Consider the following 23005-nt stretch of genomic DNA (forward strand, 5'->3'; position numbering starts at 1 on the left):
AAAAAAATAAATGGTAAGGATACTCCAAAAACTTCGTAAGTAGTACTTAAGTATTTTTACAGAAGTGTAAGACCACTGATTTACAACGGGCACAAATACAGTAAAGAGAATGTGGCAGATATAACACGACGTGGTCTCTATTGTTTAAAATAGGGATTGCTGAAAATAGACCAACATGGGATGACTTGCTGCTTTACAAAAAACGTCACGTTGACGTACCAATCTGAGCTCACGCGAGGACTGCGATTTCATTGCCAGTGTGCGACAGAGACGGCGAAGATGGCGTCGCAGGAGACCGAAGCTTCTCCGCAAACCAACGGCGAGGTAAAATGAATGAAATTGTATGACTGTCTTCAATTTGTGACTGTACTAATAGCGACACGTGGTTAACTCGAGAGGAGTGAGTGGCACTGTAGATACTGTTATTGAAGTGTGATCACTTCACACGAGCCTCTGACGTTGTCAATGCCGGTCGGTTTAAAAACGACCCCCTGCCTTTCACGATGCGTTTATTACAGCATCTTGCAAGGTAGCTGTTATTTTCTGATACACCAACAGAACGGTTGACAAACATATTTCTAAACAAAATAATGAGGTCTGTACTTGGGGAAACAGATACACGTCATGACGGTATATTATTGGGTTAGCCGGCTTTAAACTAGTTAACGTTAGCGAGTTATTATTAGCTGGCTAACTAGTTAGCTACAAGTGGCTAACTAGACTGACAATGCTATTTGGTCGGCGTATGTAGCTATCTCACGTTAGCAGATTAATTTGTCAAACAACCTTAATCTCACGGCTTTCTTCAATGGACTAACGTTTTTCCTTGCCTGACTAGACTAGTCTGCTGCCTATCATTATTGACTGGGTGCGAAACGAATCACAGCCCGATCACAGCTCGATGTGCTTTCTAGATTTGGGGTAGTTAGCTAGTTATGGATGTTACATCTTGTTATTAGCTAACAAGCAGATCCGACGTGCTTGTTTACAACTGCATTTGGGTCAGACAGGCTTCCTGTGTAGATTAAGACACAGCGGAGTTGGCGCAAAATATGGGTTGGAAACCTACTGTACCTCAATCCAGGGATGAGAAATGTGTTGAATTATCGCATTATACACCGAGAAGATTGAATGACAAATAGTTTTTCCTAAACTGGTCTCAAAGCGTTTCGTATTATTCTGTATGTAAATCCGAGACACTCCATTTAGTATGATATGTGACCATGTATGGTATGTATTAATTTGTGGATGTCTGTCACCCATTTCGCATGATATGTTAAGAATTTGTTATGAATTCTAGCTAGGCGGCTAACGTCGGCGTTATCTAGAAGGGTTAAGGTAACATACTAAGTACTTGCGAAGTTGTTTAAGTTGCAATTCGCTAAAATGCTGAAGTTGTCCATGATGAGAACTTGCTAGACATTCTTATTATGTGCCCATCCATCCACCCCGACCAACCACCCTTTTCATTTTTGCCTTAACATATCATATTCATTTGAGTGTCCCAGATTTCGTTTTTTTGGAAAACTGCCCATTTCATCCTCATGGTAGGTAGCAGAAGCCACATTAGCCATTTTGGAATTGCAGATTCAGACAATCAGCTCTTGTTCAACGGAATTGCCTTTCCATAATGGCTGCTGTGGCTATCCCTGAGACGCCAGCTAAACTACACAGGAAGCCTGTCTGACCCAAGTTCAACTGTAAGCAAGTGGGTCGGATCTGCTGGTTAGTTATTAGCTAACTAGCTAGCCACTTAATGTCCAAGCTCCATGAGTTCCTTTTGCAAATTTGAGGAACATTTACCTGTGTGACAATTTTGGTTTAGGCAGAGGAAAAATGTGTACTAATTTACACCTGACATGGTTATGCTTAGGTAGAAAAACATGTTTTGCTGGTAAATCAATGATCTTTTCTTATAGTGATCATGGAAACTGCACATTTTTGGTTAAAATGTTCTACTGTCGACAGAACAAAATACGCCAGACATTGGCAAATTTGTCTAGCCGCATTTCCATCCACATTTTAAATGTGAGTAAAATCACGACAGCGTTCCATTTTTTGAATGCTAACAGACTAGGGATGTTAACCTGACCTGACATCCTCCTCCCAATTAATGTTTTTTTTTTCTGGTAATCTTGGTCTCTGGCTCCCTGAGTCATTTGTGTCTTATTTCATCAAACAGTTTGCTTCAAGCAACAGGCAAAGCTATAGTTGATTTTATTAAAACACATGGGGTGTGTCTAAATGTAGACCAATCGATTGGTCGAAAGAACAGACGACTTTCGGTCAACCAAGATTTTATTTTTGTCGGGGACAGCCCTAATGAAATGGATTATAACTGGGAGTGTCTGCCTCTCTCATAGGAACCAGTTTGGTCCTATCTCAGATACTGTCACTCATCTCACCAATGAGGAATGCTATAGGAGCCATGGCAGCAGCTCTCTTCTGATTCCCCCATGAAAGATTGACATATAAGGGCTGTCTTGTTGGTGGTTTTGAACGCTTGTAGTCTGCGTCCAATTGGCAGAATTTAATGAGTACGTTAAATGTAACCCCAGTTGAAAATGTGAGTTGTAATGATTTGCTGCTTCAGATGACCTGGCCTCCTCAATCCCCGACCTCAACCAAATTGAGGTGGTTAGGGTTGAGTCAGACCGCAGAGTGAAGGAAAACCAGCCAACAAGTTCTCAGCATATGTGGGAACTCCAAGACTGTTGGAAAACCTTTCCAGGTGGTTGAGAGAATGCCAAGAGTGTGCAAATGGTGGCTATTTGAAGAATTTCAAATCTAAAATATATTTTGATTTCTTTTACACTTCATAGGTTACTACATGATTCCATATGTGTTTTTTCATAGTTTTGTTGTCTTCAGTGGAGATAGAGATGCTATGAAAAGCCAACTGACATTTACTCCTGACCTGTTGCACCCTCGACAACCACTGTGATTATTATTATTTGACCCTGCTGGTCATTTATGAACATTTGAACATCTTGGCCATGTTCTGTTATTATCTCCACCCGGCACAGCCAGAAGAGGACTGGCCACCCCTCATAGCCTGGTTCCTCTCTAGGTTTCTTCCTAGGTTCTGGCCTTTCTAGGGAGTTTTTCCTAGCTACCGTGCTTCTACACCTGCATTGCTTGCTGTTTGGGGTTTTAGGCTGGGTTTCTGTACAGCACTTTGTGACATCAGCTGATGTAAGAAGGGCTTTATAAATACATTTGATTGATTGAGTCACTATTATTCTACAATGTAGAAAATAGTAAAAATAAAAACCCTTGAATGAGTAGGTGTTCTTAAACTTTTGACCGGTAGTGTATATATTTGCTCCCATCTCAGTGAACTAATCCATTGCGGAGGCCTAGACTAAAAGCCAACTTTTGCTTGATCTGAAAATGTGGTCGGATGTTCCATATGGAGGGTGTGAAGCAATTGTGGAGCCTCCAGAGGCCAAATCGATCTCCGTACCGCATTGCCATGCGCCTCTCAAATTTTGTAACAATGAGGAGGGTTCTGTATAACTCGGCGTTGACATGATTGGTTGACGGTAGGTGGGAACGGTACATCCTGTAGAAAACTCACTCACTTCCTTGTCAACAGCTGTCCACTGCTCCACGAAGCGCAAGAGGTATGAATGCCCTGACCTGTGCTGAGGCCGTTTCACAATAAATGCTGCATGGCCAATGAAAATGTTGTATTGACCTTGCGTCCAGATGCACAATACTTCTCTCCAGAATGGCCGCTCTCCCGCCAGTTTGTGCACATTCATTGTTTCATAACTTCAGTGAATTGTTTGTTAGTGAATATCTTTTCCCCATTACATATATCACCAGTAGTACATTTACTGTTAATTCCTATCATTTCAAATCTACAATGTTTGTTTATTTGGTTACATAAATATCTGTTAATGTATTCATTATTCCAGTCTTCCCGTTATCATTGTCGGAGTGGACACATTGTTTGCAGAGTGCACAACCTATCCTACACTTGTGAAAAACAAGTGGATAGAATTTTGATTAACCAAATGACAATGATTTTGAGAAGACGTTATTATAAATAAAATTTAACTGTTTCACAAATGTGCTTATGAAAACCATAACTGGCGCACAGATCGGTATAAATGGTCAAATAAATTGGCATTCCACATAAGGTTGCCGAGTCTTTGTGTAGCCTGTTACCGGCAACTTCAGGAGAGTAAAGTCAAAATCTGCAAAAGCCAGCAGGAGGAGAATAGTTGGGTCAGGTTTTTCTTCTTCTGGTTATCTAGATCTCTGGCGCTCTCTTGAGTCATTAGTCTTATTTCATCAAACCGTAAGCTCAATGCATATAGTTGATTTTATTAAAACGCATAGGGTGTGTCTGTATATGGAAATTACACATTTAAACATTTCGAAAGAACTGATGACTTTCGGTGAACCAAGATTAGGTAAGTGACTCACCTAATTCATTGGAGATTCTTGAAATGAGTCCCAGACTGGATAACCCCAAAGTGACACTTCCAGTCACCGGTGTTGGGTCTTCTCATTTGTCTTGCTCTCGTTCTACTGTCGACAGAACAAAATACGCCAGATACAGGTAAAACATTTTTGTCTAACCACATTTCCATCTACAGTTTTTATGTGAGTAAAATCATGACAGCTGTAATGGAAACGGGAAGTTTTGTTACAATTTTATAAATGCCGACAGACTACGGATGTTAACCATAAAAAGGTTAGCCGCCTAAAATACATGTGTCCGGTAATGCTTGTCGGTCTATAGGTGCATTTGCATAATTGATTGGAATTAAATTGGTGCGTGTGCATGACAAAATCGAAAATACATATATTTTTTTTATCACACATGCACAGCATACGGGGGCTAGTTTGCGAAGCGGAATATCCTATCACCTGTCACACACAGTGCAGGAGAATAGCTCCTCAAAAAGCCTGTACTGAAGTGAAATGTGCTTTTGTAAGCACAGTAATTGCTTAACAAATAACAACTCTAAATGAGCGTCCGGTCGTATAGTTGTTTGAAACCTCAATGTTTTACTTTATTGAGTCATGTCTTACCTTACTTCAAAGTAGCCTTGCGAAAATCCATTCATAGAAACGTGGGGGCAATTATTTTGTATAGACTTCCTCATGCCATTAATGAAAATGTCTCCTGTTCTATTGGTTTTCATATCAACTTTCTTTTGTTGTCCAGAAGCCAAAGTCACAATCCTAGTCCTGTTAGAAACTCATCCTAGCTGTTGCTATTAGATTCCCCCTCTAAGTTTCTAATGGAGATTTTCATCAAATCTAATTTTATTGGTCACATGCACATGTTTAGCAGATGGTATTGCGGGTGTAGTGAAATGCTTGTGTTTCTAGCTCCAACAGTGCAGTAATATTTAACAATTTCACAACAATACACACACATTTAAAGGAATGGAGTTAAGAATATAGCAATATTTGGACAAGCAATGTCGGAGCGGCATAGACTAAAATAAAGTAGAATAGAATACAGTATATACATATGAGATGAGTAATGCAACATTTGTAAACGTTTATTAAAGTGACTTGTTCCAGTTATTTAAGTGGCCAGTGATTTCAAGTCTATGTATATAGGGCAGCAGCCTCTAAGGTGCAGGGTTGAGTAACCAGATGGTAGCCGGCTAGTGATGGCTATTTAAGCCTGATGGCCTGAAGATAGAAGTTGTTTTTCAGTCTCTGGTTCCCAGCTTTGATGCACCTGTACTGACCTCGCCTTCTGGGGTGAACAGGCAGTGGCTCGGGTGGTTGTTGTCCTTGATGATATTTTTGGCCTTCCTTTGACATCGGGTGCTGTAGGTGTCCTGGGGGGCAGGTAGTTTGGCCCCGGTGATGCATTGGGCAGACCGCACCACCTTCTGGAGAGCCCTGCGGTTGAGGGCGGTGCAGTTGCCATACCAGGCAGTGATACAACATGACAGGATGCTCTCAATTGTGCATCTGTAAAAGTTTGAGGGTTTTAGTTGTTAAGCCAACTTTTGGCGCTGTTGCACCTTCACAACACTCTCTGTCTGGGTGGACCATTTCAGTTTGTCAGTGATGTGTGTGCCAAGGACCTGGAAGCTTTCCACCTTCTCCACTGTGGTCCCGTCGATGTGGATAGGGGTGTCCTTCCTCTGCTGTTTCATTAAGTCCATGATCAGCTTCTTTGTTTTGTTGAAGTTGGATGAGATGTTATTTTACTGGCACCACCCTCCCAGGACCCTCACCTCCTCCATGGAAGGCTGTCTCGTCATTGTTGGTAATCAGGCCTACCACTGTTGTGTCGTCAGCAAACTTGATGATTGAGATGGAGGCGTGCGTGGCCACGCAGTCATAAGTGAACAGGGAGTAAAGGAGGGGGCTGAACACACCCTTGTGGGGCCCCTGTGTTGAGGATCAGCGAAGTGGAAGTTCAGGACCCTGTTTCACAGTGTTTGGTTCAGACCCAAGGCCCCAAGCTTAGTGATGAGCTTGGAGGGTACTATGGTGTTGAAAGCTGAGCTATAGTCAATGAACAATATTCTTACGTAGGTATTCCTCTTGTCCAGATGGGATAGGGCAGTGCGATGGCGATTGGATCATCTGTAGATCTATTGGGGCGGTAAGCAAATTGAAGTGGATCTAGGGTGTCAGGTAAGCTAGAGGTGATATGATCCTTGACTAGTCTCTCAAAGCACTTCATGATGACAAAAGTGAGTACTACGGGCCGATTGTCATTTAGTTCAGTTACCTTTGTTCCTGTACCCAAGAAGGCAATGGTGGACATTTTGAAGTATGTGGGGACAGCAGACTGGGATAGGGAGAGATTGAATATGTCTGTAAACACTCCAGCCAGCTGGTCTGCGCATGCTCTGAGGACACGGCTAGGGATGTCTGGGCTGGCTACCTTGTGAGGGTTAACACACTTAAATGTCATCTATGTCACATGGAACTACTGGCTTTAGGTGTGCTGTTTAGAACAGTGTTTTCCCAATTCCCGCGACTTGTTTTTTGGCAAATGTTTTTAAAATGACGTTTTATTAGCTGGCTTCGTTACAGGAGTTGCATGTTCAGGAATAGGCTATAGCCTTTTGACTAAGACGACAGGCATGCTATTGTTGATGAAAAATGTCCAGTCCTTGTATGCATGCATGGTATCTGAGAGGAAGAGGCTACGCAATAGGTTTCCCAATACGTATCTATGTGCTTATTTTGCTTGTCGCCTGGCTTCCCACCTTGGGACGACTTCCTTTGTTAGGGCTGAGACTAAGCGTCTTGTCATTATATGAAGATCTCTGTTATTATTTTATGTCGGTCACGTCATTTTACTGTTTGGAAAAAATGTTGACCGGTTAATGAGGATCAGTTAGTCGGCAGCAAAATTGACCGACATTTTGCATCCCTACAACAGGCAATTTGTTCGTTCAACATTGTGGGATCTTTTTGTGTCGGTAAAATGTTTTATGCAATAAATGGAGGTGGATATCAAAGTAAACTTGGAGTCACGCAATGATGTGGTCGTTCCACTACGACTCGGAAAACCATGCATTTTATTCAGCTACAGATTAAATCAATTGATGAACTTCACAGGGTGGTGAAAGTGCAAGGTGATAAGCTTGATGCTCCTTTTCGATAAATATCGAGGGTCTTATTCTGGTGACATGATGGTTGATGCTTGGCTGCCGTTTTGATATTTTTGAAATCTCGCTATGTAGGCTATACACACACTGTATCTGTGAGCGGTTGGCTAGAGCACACCTGCCAATACCAGATTGGGCACATTCACTATATAACAACATTTAGTTGAAAACGTGATGGAAACTCATTTAACTTGTATTTTTTTAGACAGTACATGGGAATTGAACAGCAAAAGTCATGTGTACTATGTCATCACGCACAGACTTTTGTCCAAAACTAGTCAGTTTGATGGAAATGTCGCTGGTGGGGAAATGCACATATTTTGTTGAGGCAGAGTTTAGAATATTCGCATGAAAATCTGTCACCTAGCTAGTGAAATGGATTGTGTTTTTTATTTTTTTTATTAATTTTTTGCAACCTACACTCTCCTTTATCAGTGAACTGTTGTCTAGAGGGCATCCACCAAGACAAGATTGGGCAAGTTTGCTATTAATAGCAACAGTTTTTGTGACAACCAATGGAAATGCAATGGAATCCCATTGAACTTCAGTTTTTTTATTCAGTACATGGAAACTTATGCGGAAAATGTGCTATTTATTTGCACTATGCTATGTCATCAGGCACAGCTTTTCCTCCGTAACAAGCCAGTTTGATGGAAAAACCTGTATCTTTTTAGTCTATAATTAGCTAGTGGAAGGCAACCTATTTTAGGATTCCCTGATTGATCTATTTGTGTGTGTGTAGGTGAGCAGCAATGGAGCTGTTGCAGCCGTGGATGGCCAGGCTGTACAGACTGCTGCTGGGGACCCTGCACAGCAACAGCCGGCTCCACCACCCAATGCATGGTCGGTCATAAAAGGAGTCCTCTTCAGGTGGGTGAGAGATGTACACACGCACACTGATATGAAAACAATAGACAGCCCCTGTTTACTTGAATGTGGGATGTGTTTTTAACCTCTCTACGGGGTGTGGGACGCTTACCGTCCCACCTGGCCAACATCCAGTGAAATTGCAGAGCGCCAAATTCAAAAACAGAAATACCCATTATAGAAATTCATGAAACATACAAGTGTTATACATCGGTTTAAAGATTAACTTCTTGTTAATCCAACCACGGTGTCAGATTTCAAAAAGGCTTTATGGCGAAAGCAAACCATGCGATTATCTGAGAACAGCGCCCAGCTGACAAATCATTACAAACAGTAACCAGCCAAGTAGAGGAGTAACAAAAGTCAGAAATAGCGATAAAATGTATAATGTATTATGTTTTGTTCAGTTATCCATTGGAACAAAGCGCGGTCACAGCAGACAGACGAAAAATCAAAAAAGTACTATAAAAGTTCATAGAAACATGTCAAACAATGTTTATAATCAATCCTCGGGTTGTTTTTGTCATAAATAATCGATCATATTTCAACCGGACAATAGCTTCATCAATAGAAAAGGAAAAACAAGAAAGGCACGCTCCCGGTCACGCGCAGGACTCATGTCTGGAAATTTCCACTGTCCTCTCATTGAAAGTGGTGTTTCTCCCTCATTTTTCAGAGTAAAAGCCTGAAACAATGCCTAAAGACTGGCCACATGTTGTGGAAGCCATAGGGATCGTGAACTGCGTCATAAGTCTTTGTATGGTGGATAGGCTTTCAATGGAAAAACAGCTGTTTCAAAATAATAGCACTTCCTGGATGTATTTTCCTCAGGTTTTCGCCTGCCATATCAGTTCTGTTATACTCACAGACATTATTTTAACAGTTTTGGAAACTTTAGTGTTTTCTATCCAAATCTACCAATTATATGCATATCCTAGCTTCTGGGCCTGAGTAGCAGGCAGTTTACTTTGGGCACACTTTTCATCAAAAATTCCGAATGCTGCCCCCTACCCAAGTGAGGTTAAGTAGTATGCCCTAATTTGACTGGGATAATGGCCTTCTCCCACTCCAAACTGCCACATTCACCTAGAGTGGTCTGCTACTTTAGGTCTGTTAGAATCAGGGTGGAGCTCAGTCCCATTACAGCTCTACTGACCCGCAGTCAATTAATTTACAGTGCCTAATAGATTCAAATGCAGGCTTTGTATTGTGGTGTCATATCAGGGGATTGTTGCCAGAGACAAATTGCACTCATTAGAGGGAAACCAGTTCACACTTCAAGACACAGGGTTTAAAGGGATAGGGAGGCAACCTTGGTTGTTGATACAATGACTAAAGACCTTCATTCAAGTCATGCACACCAGCAGCATTTAAGTAAATTAATCTCGGAGGAGTCTTGTCTTAAAGGTGTGATTTTGTTTAACTTTCAGTATTTACTAGATGATAATAAATGTTCTCAACTTATTGGAATCCCTCTACACTCTGCTGGTATTCTCGTGAGTGGAGACAGAAACAGAGTGCTTGGGCCAGCGAGGGATTAGAACGACATTAAGGCGCATTAATGAGTATCAGGAGAGTTGGGTCCTATCATAGAAGCAGTACGGTGTGAGAGTTTCGTATTGTTGCAACACATTCCCCTAGAGTATTTCAGTCAACTGATACTTGAAGCTCAAAACAAGATGTCAAACTTGGAAGAAGTCCCCGTTGTTGTGAGCCTGACAGTGGTAGCTCGATGGGATACAAGACCATACATACATACATACATACATACATACATACATACATACATACATACATACATACTTTACGGTAGATGCTAACTGTGATCGTCGGTACTACTCTAACTTTTACCTAACATTAACCCTTTCCTTAACTGGTTTAAATTTAAACATCGATGGGGTAATGTCAGTTGGGTGGTCTCAATCATAGAAGTATAATTATCTTTCTATCCCAAGCATCCCACTTAGTAAAATGTGTAGTGTACAGGGATTTTTCTAAATGTTGAATTGGTTTCTATTAGACAATGCTGACTTTCTCTTCCCTTGTCCTCATCCTCTGCAGGATCTTTGTCATCTGGGCCATCAGCAGCTGGTTCCGCAGGTCCTCTACGCCAGACCCCAGTACCCCAGCAGGGGCACCGCTTTTACCCAGCAGAAACCTTTTCCCCAAGGAAAGCCTCATGGTACGCCAGCCTTTTCGCACCGTTCTGCATAAGCAATTAACCCCAGGTCATGTGACTGTATTGACTTCCTGGTTGACCTTTGGTCTGTGCCTGCTGCTCAGTGTAGGTTCTCTGGGTGAACAACTGGTGTCCGTTGACAAGCTTGGTCCTGGCTCGCTTGTTGACTTGCGCTCAGTAATTTAGTGCACACTGCCGGACAAAGGAGCAGTGCCACAGCAAACAACCACCCAAAGTAGTACCATATGGGAAAATCAATAGGAGAACATGAAGGAAAATGGAAATAAATGTTAACCTGTTTTTCCTTCTGTCCTCAGGACCTGTATGTGTACATCTCCCAGGACGAGGTGTTCTCTGACTTCAACGACACACAGTCCCTGTTCTGGTTCCATAGAGACCTGGTCTACGGAGACTGGAACACTGGAGAAGAGGGGGACGGCTGCTATGAGCACTCACTGGATCTGGACATCCAAGAGGTGAGGGGGGGAGACTGGGGAGGGGGATGTAAGAGGTGGATTTCCATTTTCTAATCTCTCTCTGATTCTATGTGCTACAGAAGGTTCAAATGAATGGTTCTCTCTACATCCACGTGTATTTCACGAAGACCGGATTCCACCCAGACCCCAAACGCAAGGGCCAGTATCGTCGGCTAGCGACAGTCCATGCCACGCGAAGTAAGTAACTGACACACACCCCCTACTCTGGTGCACCTTTTCAAACTAGTATTTAAGTGGTTTGACTCATGTTTTCCTCTTTGACTCTTTCAGTGCTGAACAAGTTCAAGCGCAGGAAGTTCGTGAAGACTAAGAACCTGCTGACGGGGGAGACCGAGACCGACCCGGAGATGATCAAGGTCAGCTGTGTTTACCATGATTCATAGACCCCATTCCTTTTTCAGTCAGTAGACCCAGTCCACACAGTATTGATTGACTGCCGTTCCTCTTCTCCCATTCCCCCCCAGCGAGCGGAGAGTCACGGCCCAGTGGAGATCATCTCCCACTGGCACCCCAACCTCACCATCAACATGGTGGACGACCATACAGCCTGGGTCAAGGGCTCGGTCCCCCCTCCACTGGACCAACGTAAGCTCTACCCACCTATTCTCACACTTCTCAGCGGGTTATACCAGAGCATGTACTAGGAGGGTTGAGATCTACTGCTTCTTTACAAAAATCAAACTAAAGGTGAAATACCTTTTAGTTACTGCTCTATTCTGGCTATCTCATTTTCTCAACCCATTATTTTTACCCTTCCCAACCCTACAGATGTGAAGTTTGACGCGGTGAGCGGCGATTACTATCCTATTGTCTACTTCAACGACTACTGGAACCTACAGAAAGACTACTACCCCATCAATGAGACCCTGCAGTCGCTGCCTCTGCGCCTGTCCTACTGCCCGCTGTCCCTGTGGCGCTGGCAGCTCTACGCTGCCCAGAACGCCCGCTCACCATGGAACTTCCTGCCAGAGGACACCTACGAGCAGTCTGATGAGGACCAGGACTCTGTCAAGGTCAGGGGTTAGAGGTCATAGGCCGGGGCAGGGTGTAAATAGAGGAGATATAGATCTCGGTTTTGCTTTTGCTCCTCCAATGTAGCACATCTTAGAATCAGACTGGTCCCGGAGTCTAGACTCCATGTTGTTTCCCTGGTAACAATTGCTAAGGAACTGTGTTGTCTCTGTAGGTGGCCCTGCTGGAAACCAATCCGTACCTCCTGGGCGTGACTATCGTAGTCTCCATTGTACACAGCATCTTCGAGTTCCTGGCATTTAAGAATGGTGAGCTCACCGTGCTTCTGTTTCCACAGCTTAACTGCCTATTAGCAGACCACTTTTGGATTGTATGTATTCTACGGTGTGGAAGAATGTTGTTTCTATACTCGTCGCTCTCTCGGTCTGTCTGTGTGTGTGTGTGTGTCAGACATCCAGTTCTGGAACAGCAGGCAGTCTATGGAGGGTCTCTCTGTGCGCTCCATCATCTTTGGGGTGTTCCAGTCCCTGGTGGTGCTGCTCTACATCCTGGACAATGAGACCAACTTCGTGGTGCAGGTCAGTGGGATTTCATTTATTTCAAAAAGGATTAAATAAAGACTTGTCACCGGACCCTTTGTAATGTCACTCATCACGGCAGGTTCTGTATGCATGTCATTCATGACCATTGTACTATAGCAGAGTGGTCCCTTTACTAATCCCTATCTTGTGTTCCATAACATCCAGGTCAGCGTGTTCATCGGCCTGCTCATCGACTTCTGGAAGATCACCAAGGTCATGGACGTCAAGGTGAGATGGAGGACGGGTATTTCAATGCGTTTTGGTTGCAAAAATGAATCCCCGTTAACTAATCCAGATGGGTCTCTCCCCAGTTGGACAGAGAGAACAAATTGTTTGGGATCCTCCCACGCTTATCAATAAAAGACAAGTCAACGTACGTGCAGTCCTCCACCAAAGTCTTCGACGACGTAAGGAAACGTGTCAACGCGGCACCACATACTATCTTCATTTACCGCTCGCATGGAAAATCTCGTACTGATGTTTTTTTGTCCTGTCCTCTTCCCTCTGCGCAGATGGCCTTCAAGTACCTGTCATGGCTGCTGTACCCTCTGTTCGGGTGCTACGCCGTCTACAGTGTGTTGTACCAAGAGCACAAAGGCTGGTACTCGTTCGTACTGGGCATGCTCTATGGCTTCTTGTTAACCTTTGGTGAGTCACTGGTGGTCATTGTTCAGAAGTGTGATATATTTTATTGTCTGATTTTTATCAGGAATTCCTAGTTTTCTGGTCTTGGAAAATCATCCTTTCCTCCCTGGTTTTTTATGCTGTGATGATCACATCGCTAAATATCTGTTGGGCAGTCCAGGACAAGTGGCAGTCTATTCCGTCTTAATCCTCATTTACATAGTCTAATCCTTTTTGACAGTCTGTCCTAGCAGCCAGTCTAGCTTTATTGATAGTCTGTCCTTGTCATTCTCTCCTAAAATGACTTTTTAAAATTCATTGACATTCTAAGCGATATTCGACCCTAAATGACGATGTCGGAGACGGACTAAGTGACGCTGCTCATTATTGTTTCTATGATCTGATGCGTCTGCTTTGTGGTTGGCTCAGGTTTCATCACGATGACGCCACAGCTGTTCATCAACTATAAGATGAAGTCTGTGGCCCACCTCCCATGGAGGATGCTCACCTACAAGGCACTGAACACCTTCATCGACGACCTGTTCGCCTTTGTCATCAAGATGCCCATGATGTACAGGATAGGATGTCTCAGAGACGGTACGTTATCACTCACTGTTATCACTCACCACTCACTCACTCACTGCAATGACTATCTCGTTGATATTAAAAAACCCTAGTTCCCTTAGGTGTTTTAACGGTACACGGGCCGCACTGTGGGCCCAAAAGAATGTATAAAAAAAATTAATTACAAAATAAAAACACTAGGCTTGTAGGGAAAGGGGGATACCTAGTCAGTTGTACAACTGAATGCATTCAACTGAAATGTGTCTACCGCATTTTACCCAACCCCTCTGAATCAGAGAGGTGCAGGGGGGGGCTGCCTTCATCGACATCCACGTCATCGGCTGTAGGCTATGCATACGCGGCGTTGTATGCCTCTTGAGTACACCGGCGCTGGAAAAAAACAAACTAATTTCAGGCTGTTCCGTTATAACGACTACAGTGGTTCATCATTTAAAAAGTTGCATTACAGTAAACGGTATGCTGGGAAACGTGTCAGTGAGTCGCAGTGTTGGCCGTTAATGCTCATTTGAACCACCAGAGGGCGTCTGAGCATATCTACGCCGTCTAGTCTTTGTCATTATTTCATTAACGAAAACAGAGACGCTGATGAACAAATACTGTATACTACTTTCCATTGGATATACAGTATATACTGTACATCATGCCCTATTATAAGGTGGCTTTGATTATGATGTGGATTATAATACATTTACATTTTGTATGGGGGTTGATGCATTTTTATTAGGGAAAATCAGGTCTGTGATATTGAGTTAGACATTTCAAACTTTAGTTTTGTCAGGTGAACTGTTATCTTTTGGTCTGATAATTTCGTTCAAGCATTTTATTTATAAAAATAAGTTTAAAAAGGAGCCTTGAATAATTAAACAATAAATGAACTGCAACATGTTGGCTAAAGCAATTGCAATCACGGTGGAATGGGACTGTTTGTAATCTGGGCTGTACTACTATTGTATTTGTTGTGTTCCAAATGGTCTGAATTTAAGTTCATGAATTCCCTGCTACCAATCGCCAGATATCTTAATTCTTATTAGCCAATGCCCATCACGTGATTGGGGTCCTTCTCACAGGCATCGAAGCTTTGAGTGAGGCCACAAGACAGACGGATGCATCGGAGCGCATCCTTATTTAATTTGGAGGCTCATATTGAAAATGTTAACGCTGTCCACATTTACTTTTCGTCAGCCAACAAGATGAGTAGGCCTAACGAACAGCAAAAAAAACACTAGCGTATCTCAATCTATAGTAGACAAGTTGACCTCTATTGATCAGCTTGTCCTTCTGTGCGAGAGAAATATTCCAAACATACTCTGAGACAGTTGTGGGACGCAATAGATCCCAAATGAACACAACCACTGTACATACATTATTTTTTTTAACGTTTTAAAAGCAATTAGGCTGATGCAACAGATCACAATGTTTGCTTAAAGTTTTGATCAACTATTTCTTCACTTAAGTCCAGCAATGCGCACACTGCAGTAGGCTATAATCGCAAATGTCCCAAAATGCAATTGGCGGGAAAACACCCTTCTCAAAAGTGCACCGCAAATATGACAGGGATGAAAATATCCTTCAGAAATAGGGAAGACAGACTCATCAACAAGCATGGGTTGTTTAATATTAGAACAATTGTCTTTGGCTGCTGGACAACAAAAGAAAGTTCAGAACATGAGAGAAATAAATACTGGTTTCAATTGCATATGAGGAAGTGTTTATAAAAGAATCCCCTTAACATTCCTATGGTCAGAACGTGGCTAGACATGCCTCATAAATAGTCTAAAGCTGTGTTCGAATACCCATACTAATATACTACGTACTAAACTCAGCAAAAAAATAAACGTCCCTTTTCAGGACCGTGTCTTTCAAAGATAATTTGTAAAAATCCAAATAACTTCACAGATCTTCAATTGTAAAGGGTTTAAACACTGTTTCCCATGCTTGTTCAATGAACCATAAACAATTAATGAACATGCACCTGTGGGACGGTCGTTAAGACACTAACAGCTTACAGACGGTAGGCAATTAAGGTCACAGTTATGAACTTAGGACACTAAAGAGGCCTTTCTACTGACTCTGAAAAACACCAAAAGAAAGATGCCCAGGGTCCCTGCTCATCTGCGTGAACGTGCCTTAGGCATGCTGCAAAGATCGGTACATCTGAACATCACACCTGCGGTACAGGTACAGGATGGCAACAACAACTGCCCGAGTTACACCAGGAACGCACAATCCCTCCATCAGTGCTCAGATTGTCCACAATAGGCTGAGAGAGGCTGGACTGAGGGCCTGTAGGCCTGTTGTAAGGCAGGTCCTCACCAGACATCACCGGCAACAACGTCGCCTATGGGCACAAACCCACCGTCGCTGGACCAGACAGGACTGGCAAAAAGTGCTCTTCACTGACGAGTCGCGGTTTTGTCTCGACATCTGGGCATACTAACTATATCCATACTATGACCAATAAGCATACTATATACTCAATTCACGTCACAAATAGTGCGGTGGTATGATTATTCGAAGACGGCTAACATGTTGACTGCCTCCTCTCCGATGGCAAGGTGGGTTTTGCAGTGTGCGACAGGCACTGGCCCTTTCTCTATCAGAATGAACAGTGACTCAAGTATGTCGACAGAATCAAGCCATTAGATAATAATGTTCCTACATTATATTTGTCAAACATGACTGGCGTTTAGCCTATTGTGGCAGACCAGGGGGTTTGGTCAAGACGTTTACACAGATCAGACACGGACAGAGTAGGATTAGCTCGGTTTCAGGGGTGTTTATTTAAATAATAAATCAAAAGAAAAGGATAGGTCTCCCCCTCCGGGATACCGTCTTCTGGGCTCGGGGGTCTTGCTGTATCCTGTCGGGCACAAAAACTGAACTCCCTCCTTTTACCTCAGTCACCGTCTCCAACTATACGGAAGTCACCTTTCATCCCCCAGTCCCTCTCTTTGTGCCCTTCTGGCAGCTTTATGGGACTCGTACAGCTGGTGAGCAATCAGTCCTTGATTACTCACCAAACACATTCAGCCCCAATTAGTCCTGGCTGGAGAGCCCGTCGAGAACTGGCACGTCCAGCAGAGGGAGCCATCGCCTCGTGGTGTGGACTCTGTCCCCGTGGTGGCTGACCTGCTGTACGCCACACTATATATATGTAATTAAAAGTCTCATTAAAGTTTGGCTACATTCTCAGGCGCCTTATGTCAGCATCGGTCTGGACAGGTTGTAGCCAATAAGCATAGGCTATCATCTACACTTTAATATGTACGCTCATTATTTATGTACATTTACAAACACTTGTGTTTTTCATAAGAATAGCTGTTTTTTTCCCCTTTGGTTTTCAAATCAATTTAATTGGTGATTTTGGTTAATGGCGTTGGTGCCCTGGCAGATTGGGCAGCTATTGAAGGCCGAATGGCCATGACCCTAAAATCATGAAATTCCAGGCCTGGCTATACAAACGTTTGAAGTCCCTAAAAATAGAACTCAACTCAGCAAGCCTATTGTCCTGCTGATGGCCCATCAGGTTTGGATGGCTTCTTTTCTATCCCAATAATAGGTTAGGCTGCCGAACGATTTACACCTGGTCCGCAGATGAGGCATTGCCAGCTGTGAACTCTACAGCATGCTTCAGACAACCCAGGTGAATGTACATCAAATGTTGCAATGGTGAAACATTTGATAACTACAATTTTCGCCTGACACGATCACTTTGCCTACTCTTAATTCTTGACTTTTATATGTTGGCATGCATAACCTTATTTAACCTATTCTGATATGTTGATAGGCATTTCAATGAATCGTACAGTATTATGCCGGTTGAAAGAGGAATTTTGATCATATTACCGTTATATCAACACACTCCTAACTCCCGTTCAACAACTTTCTAAATCGCTTTTGTATGCGCCCCAAATGGATAACTTGAAATAACATAGGTTGATATACATAATCAAAAGCAAAACGTGATCATTAGCCTAGTGGTATTTTAGGCATACCATGTCAATTAGGCCTGATGTAAAATCATTGTCAAGAGAGAATTATGCATGTAGGTGTAGATTATTTATGGGTAGATAATTCTATGGAAAGAAGTAGAGATTGCTTAACCAACGTGAGTCGAGGTGTAACCTAAACATGTGTGAACATCATTGGAAAGGAAAAGGCGCAACGCTCACTGACGATGAAAAATGATTAGTTTTATTAAGAAAGTTTAAAATGTTGACGTTTCTGCCTCCAGTGGATAATCACAAAGTGAACAGGCAGGGGTGCTCAACTCTTACCTTACGAGGTTCGGAGCCTGCTGGTTTTCTGTTCTACCTGATAATTAATTAATTGCACACACCTGGTGTTCCAGGTTCAAAATCAGTCCCTGATTGGAGGGGAACAATGGAAAAATGTGTCATGGGGAAGACAGTTAGGGATAGCTGGTGGTGCTAATGAGAGATGTGTGGTAGACCATACAGGTTGGTACTCAGGGTGTGGTGTACTATGGTCAATGTCTCCACCTAGTGATGAAATACAGAAGTGGAACCAGTAAAAACAATTGGAAAACTTGGCAAGCTTTTTTCAACTACAGTAGGTGAAATTGATATCAAATCAAATGTATTTATATAGCCCTTCTTACATCAGCTGATATATCAAAGTGCTGTACAGAAACCCAGCCTAAAACCCCAAACGGCAAGCAATGCAGGTGTAGTAGCGTGGTGGCTAGGAAAAACTCCCTAGAAAGGCCGAAACCTAGAGAGGAACCAGGCTATGAGGGGTGGCCAGTCCTCTTCTGGCTGTACCGGGTGGAGATTATAACAGAACATGGCCAAGATGTTCAAATGTTCATAGATGACCAGTATGGTCAAATAATAGTAATCACAGTGAACAGGTCAGGGTTCCATAGCCGTAGGCAGAACAGTTGAAACTGGAGGAGCAGCAGCACGGCCAGGTGAACTGGGGACAACAAGGAGTCGTCATGCCAGGTAGTCCTGAGGCATGGTCCTAGGGCTCAGGTCCTCCGAGAGAGAGAAAGAAAGAGAGAATTAGAGAGAGCATACTTAAATTCACACAGGACACCGGATAAGACAGAAGAAATACTCCAGATATAACAGACTGACCCTAGCCCCCCGACATAAACTACTGCAGCATAAATACTGGAGGCTGAGACAGGAGGGGTCAGGAGACACTGTGGCCCCATCTAACAATACCCCAGGACAGGGCCAAACAGGCAGGATATAACCCCACCCACTTTGCCAAAGCACAGCCCCAACACCACCGTCATTGTAAATAAGAATTTGTTCTTAACTGACTTGCCTAAAATAAAGGTTTAAAAAAAAAAAATGGTTATAAAAAATTGCCTAAATAAAAAAAACATTACATAAAAATATATTTTTTAATTGCTCAGGTCTTAAACCTTTTTTTGTCCATATCATTGCTGGACTCATTCAGTTTGTTGTTCACATCAGCAAAGAAGGACTCCATGTTTGAGAAACTCACTTTTATATAGCGGGGCTGGCAGTCTTTCCACACTGTGGTAAATAAAGCCCGTTTGTAATCGGAGAATTCTTCTGGTAGGTTTTTCACGGGAGAGAAACCAAAAGCATAATTGCGTTCTAACTCCCCCTTGTGACTGTGTGACGGAATGACGCAATTTACCACAATCTGCCACCATCTATGATCTACCACAAAGTGTCGCTCAACTTTTAATTGAGCAACCACTGTAGAGCCTATGCACACGTTGTAAACAAAATTCTAATCTCCAATTTGGGAACATTTTGGCTTCCTAGTAGATTATAACAGCAATGGACAGAAGGAGTGTATCGCCACTACTCGATGAGAATAACCTATGCAGCTGCCAACACCTCAAACACAAAAAACGTCAACACAACTTGGTCTCCCCTCTGCATTCATGCAGCCCTTTACACCGGATTCTGATCGGGCCGAAGAAATTCCAAGAACGAGCGGTATGTTTATAGCCGCGGTATGTTTATAGCCGCGGATATGCACCATGTATTGCGCTTACTACAGATCAGGGATGGGCAACCCCATTCCTCGAGGACCGGTGTCACACTTTCCTCCATCTCTATCAAACACAGCTGATTAAACTAATTGCATTCTAAACTGAAGATCATGATTAGTTGATTATTGGAGTCGGGTGTGTTAGCTGGGGTAAAAGTGTGACGCCAATCAGGCCCAGAGGACTGGAGTTACCCATCACTGCTACAGATGGACCTCCAAACCTACAGAGAGCTACTTAAAGAAACATTTCACCCCAAAAACATCTATTGGTATTTGTTTCGTTAGTCTATTGTTGATATAGTCCCACATTTTTTTGCATGTTAGCAATCACGTTTAAGATACAACTTTCAAAATACAGCCGGTATGATGCGTTTGCCTCCCTCGTGACAGCGAAGAGAGAAATTACGTTTTAAAGTTAATTTCCTGCAATTCTACACATTTTGCCATGGGGTGGAAAGAAGATTTAGCCATTTTTATAACTCATTTCATGCTATTCTAGTAATTTTGCCATGCGGCGGAGAGAAAATGGCAGTTTTACAGCTAATTTCCTGCCGTTCTACACATTTTGCCATAGGGTTGAGGCAAATGTTTGGAGGTTTTAATATGCTAACTGATGATCAATGGGCCTCACCCCGGTCAGTAATTCGACCATGCTTACTACAAGTTTAGTTAGCCGGCCGCTAGACTAACTTAAGTTGCACAACCACATTTGGAAATTGCACCTTGTGTATTCTATTATTCTACCTCTCAACAGTAAGTTGAGACCCAGACTGAGTTGGTCCACGGGTCTACAAAATGGTCTGCAGGCCATCCCTGGTTTACATGAAGGGGAGAAGACAGGTTAAAGAAGGATTTTCAAGCCTTGAGACATGGATTGTGTAGCTGTGCCATTCAGAGGGCAAGATAAAGATTGAAGTGCCTTTGAACAGGTTATGGTAGCGGTATCAAGAACTGCAGCGCCGCTGGGTTTGTCATGCTCAACAGTTTCCTGTGTGTATCAAGAAATGTCCACCACCCAAAGGACATCCAGCCAACTTGACACAACTGTGGGAAGCATTGGCGTCAACATGGGCCAGCATCTCTGTGGAAAGCTTTCGACACCTTGTAGAGTTCATGCCCTGACGAATTAAGGCTGTTCTGAGGGCAAAAGGTGGGGTGCAACTCAATATTAGGAAGGTGTCCTTAATGTTTTGTACACTCAGCGCACAATGTCTGAGCCATGTTTACATATTGATATCACATGCATATTGCACTTAATTTTAGTGTTGTTGAGTAGTTGTTTTAATTTATGAAAATGCAACATGTTGGTACTCATGATGGTGCTCTCTTCAGGTATTATATGATTCATGATCATACAATACTACAGTAATTGTTAGCATTTCATTTTCCGCTGTACCGAAACGGAACCGTGACCCCCGAAACAGCGATATGTACCAAACCGTGGGTCTTGGTGAACGTTAGTTAACTGTAATAACTCTGTTTCCCTCCCACAGACGTAGTATTCTTTGTATACCTGTACCAGCGCTGGATCTACAGGGTGGATCCCAACCGGATGAACGAATTTGGCACCAGCGGAGCGGAACCCACTGGAGTGGACCCTAACAAGGACAGCACAGCCGCAGGGGAGGTCGCAGCCGCAGGGGAGGTCGCAGCCATAACAGAAAAAGCAAAGGATGAGAAGAAGAACGATTAACCGTGACCAACTTATCCGCCTTTCTCGCCCTCGCTCCTGGGGCGAAGAGGACCTGTGGAAACCAGGCAGAGTGAAATGTAATTTGCCAGAGAAAAGGAGTCATTGTATTCTGTCATGGACACCGCTACAAATTTCTGTCTAACTCTCCCTCTTCTTTGTGTGGGGGATCTGCAGCGAATCGTAATTAATGTGGACTTCGTATTTTTTTTTCTTTTTTAGTTCAAGTGAAGTAAAACAAATGTGATGTACTGTATTCTTTATATTTTGGGTAACAGTAATGATTTGGAGGCCAGGTTGTGAATGTGGGAGGTCCAGTTGACGGTGGAAGGTTGCAGTACACATCTCCGTATTTTCATATCTTTGCTCCGACTGTGGATTTCTTGTGATTTCTTTTTTTTTTTTAATCATTCCATGTGTGAACGCAATGTCTCATGGTGGGGTAATTGGAAATTGGTGAGTAGTGCTGGAGGAAACTGGAAGGGTCCAGAGCCAAGTGTGACGTGAAGGGAACCAAGATGCACAACCTGTCCAACACTACCCACGAAAGACAGTCTACCCTCCATTTTAAACAAATGGTCGATGTTCCAAACTTGAACAGCAACAAAAAACAGCCTTGTAGGTATTAATAGAAATATATTAATATTATTAATGATGGCTTGATTTCTGTTTTTCAGTCACTTGAATTTATTTTGTATGTTCTGAAACTACAATCTCGGGTTGTAATGTTAATAATACTGATGTCAAAATGTCTAGTAATAGCTGATTTAAGTATTTTTGCCTGGACTTTTTAATTGTTCTATTACATTCACACTCCAAGCAGGACTACCTTGACATACACTTGAGTCTACAAAACATTAAGAACACCTAAGACATTAACGCCCTCAGAATAGCCTCAATTCGTCTGGGCATGGATACTACAAGGTATCGAAAGCATTCACCAGGGGTGCTGGCCAATGCTGACTCCAATGCATCCCACAGTTGTCAAGTTGGCTGGATGTCCTTTGGGTTGTGGACCATTCTTGATACACACGGAAAACTGTTGAGCGTGAAAAACCCAGCAGCGTTGCAGTTCTTGACACAAACTGATGCGGCTGGCACATGCTACCATAACCCGTTCAAAGGCACTTAACTTTTTGTCTTGCCCCTTTACCTTCTGAATGGCACACATACGCAATCCATGGCAAGGCTTAAAAATCCTTTAACGGTTATCAAAACGTCATGCCAGGGTAAGCCTACGCTATACATCAGCCCCTTTTCGCCCCAATTTCGATCTTGTCTCATCGTTGCAACTCGGTAGAGGCGAAGGTCGAGTCATGCGTCCTCCGGAATAAGACCCGCCAAACCGCACTTAACACCCGCACCGATGTGTTGGAGGAAACACTGTTCAACTG

General features: G+C 43.0%; 1 protein-coding gene across 1 annotated transcript; it reads left to right on the forward strand.

Annotated features, from left to right (window-relative positions):
- Positions 1-222: 222 nt before the first annotated feature.
- On the forward strand, positions 223-22385 carry LOC115162973 (cleft lip and palate transmembrane protein 1 homolog). The gene is made up of 15 exons (XM_029714523.1): positions 223-324; positions 8356-8483; positions 10542-10662; positions 10977-11135; positions 11216-11333; positions 11427-11512; positions 11621-11741; positions 11925-12169; positions 12343-12436; positions 12579-12706; positions 12875-12937; positions 13021-13116; positions 13222-13357; positions 13763-13930; positions 21415-22385. Exons 1-15 carry the CDS (start codon positions 280-282, stop codon positions 21612-21614), a joined length of 1908 nt encoding a protein of 635 aa, XP_029570383.1. The 5' UTR covers positions 223-279; the 3' UTR covers positions 21615-22385.
- The last annotated feature ends 620 nt before the right edge of the window (positions 22386-23005 follow it).

This window comes from Salmo trutta, chromosome 26 (assembly GCF_901001165.1).
Source record: "Salmo trutta chromosome 26, fSalTru1.1, whole genome shotgun sequence".
Classification (NCBI taxonomy): domain Eukaryota; kingdom Metazoa; phylum Chordata; class Actinopteri; order Salmoniformes; family Salmonidae; genus Salmo; species Salmo trutta.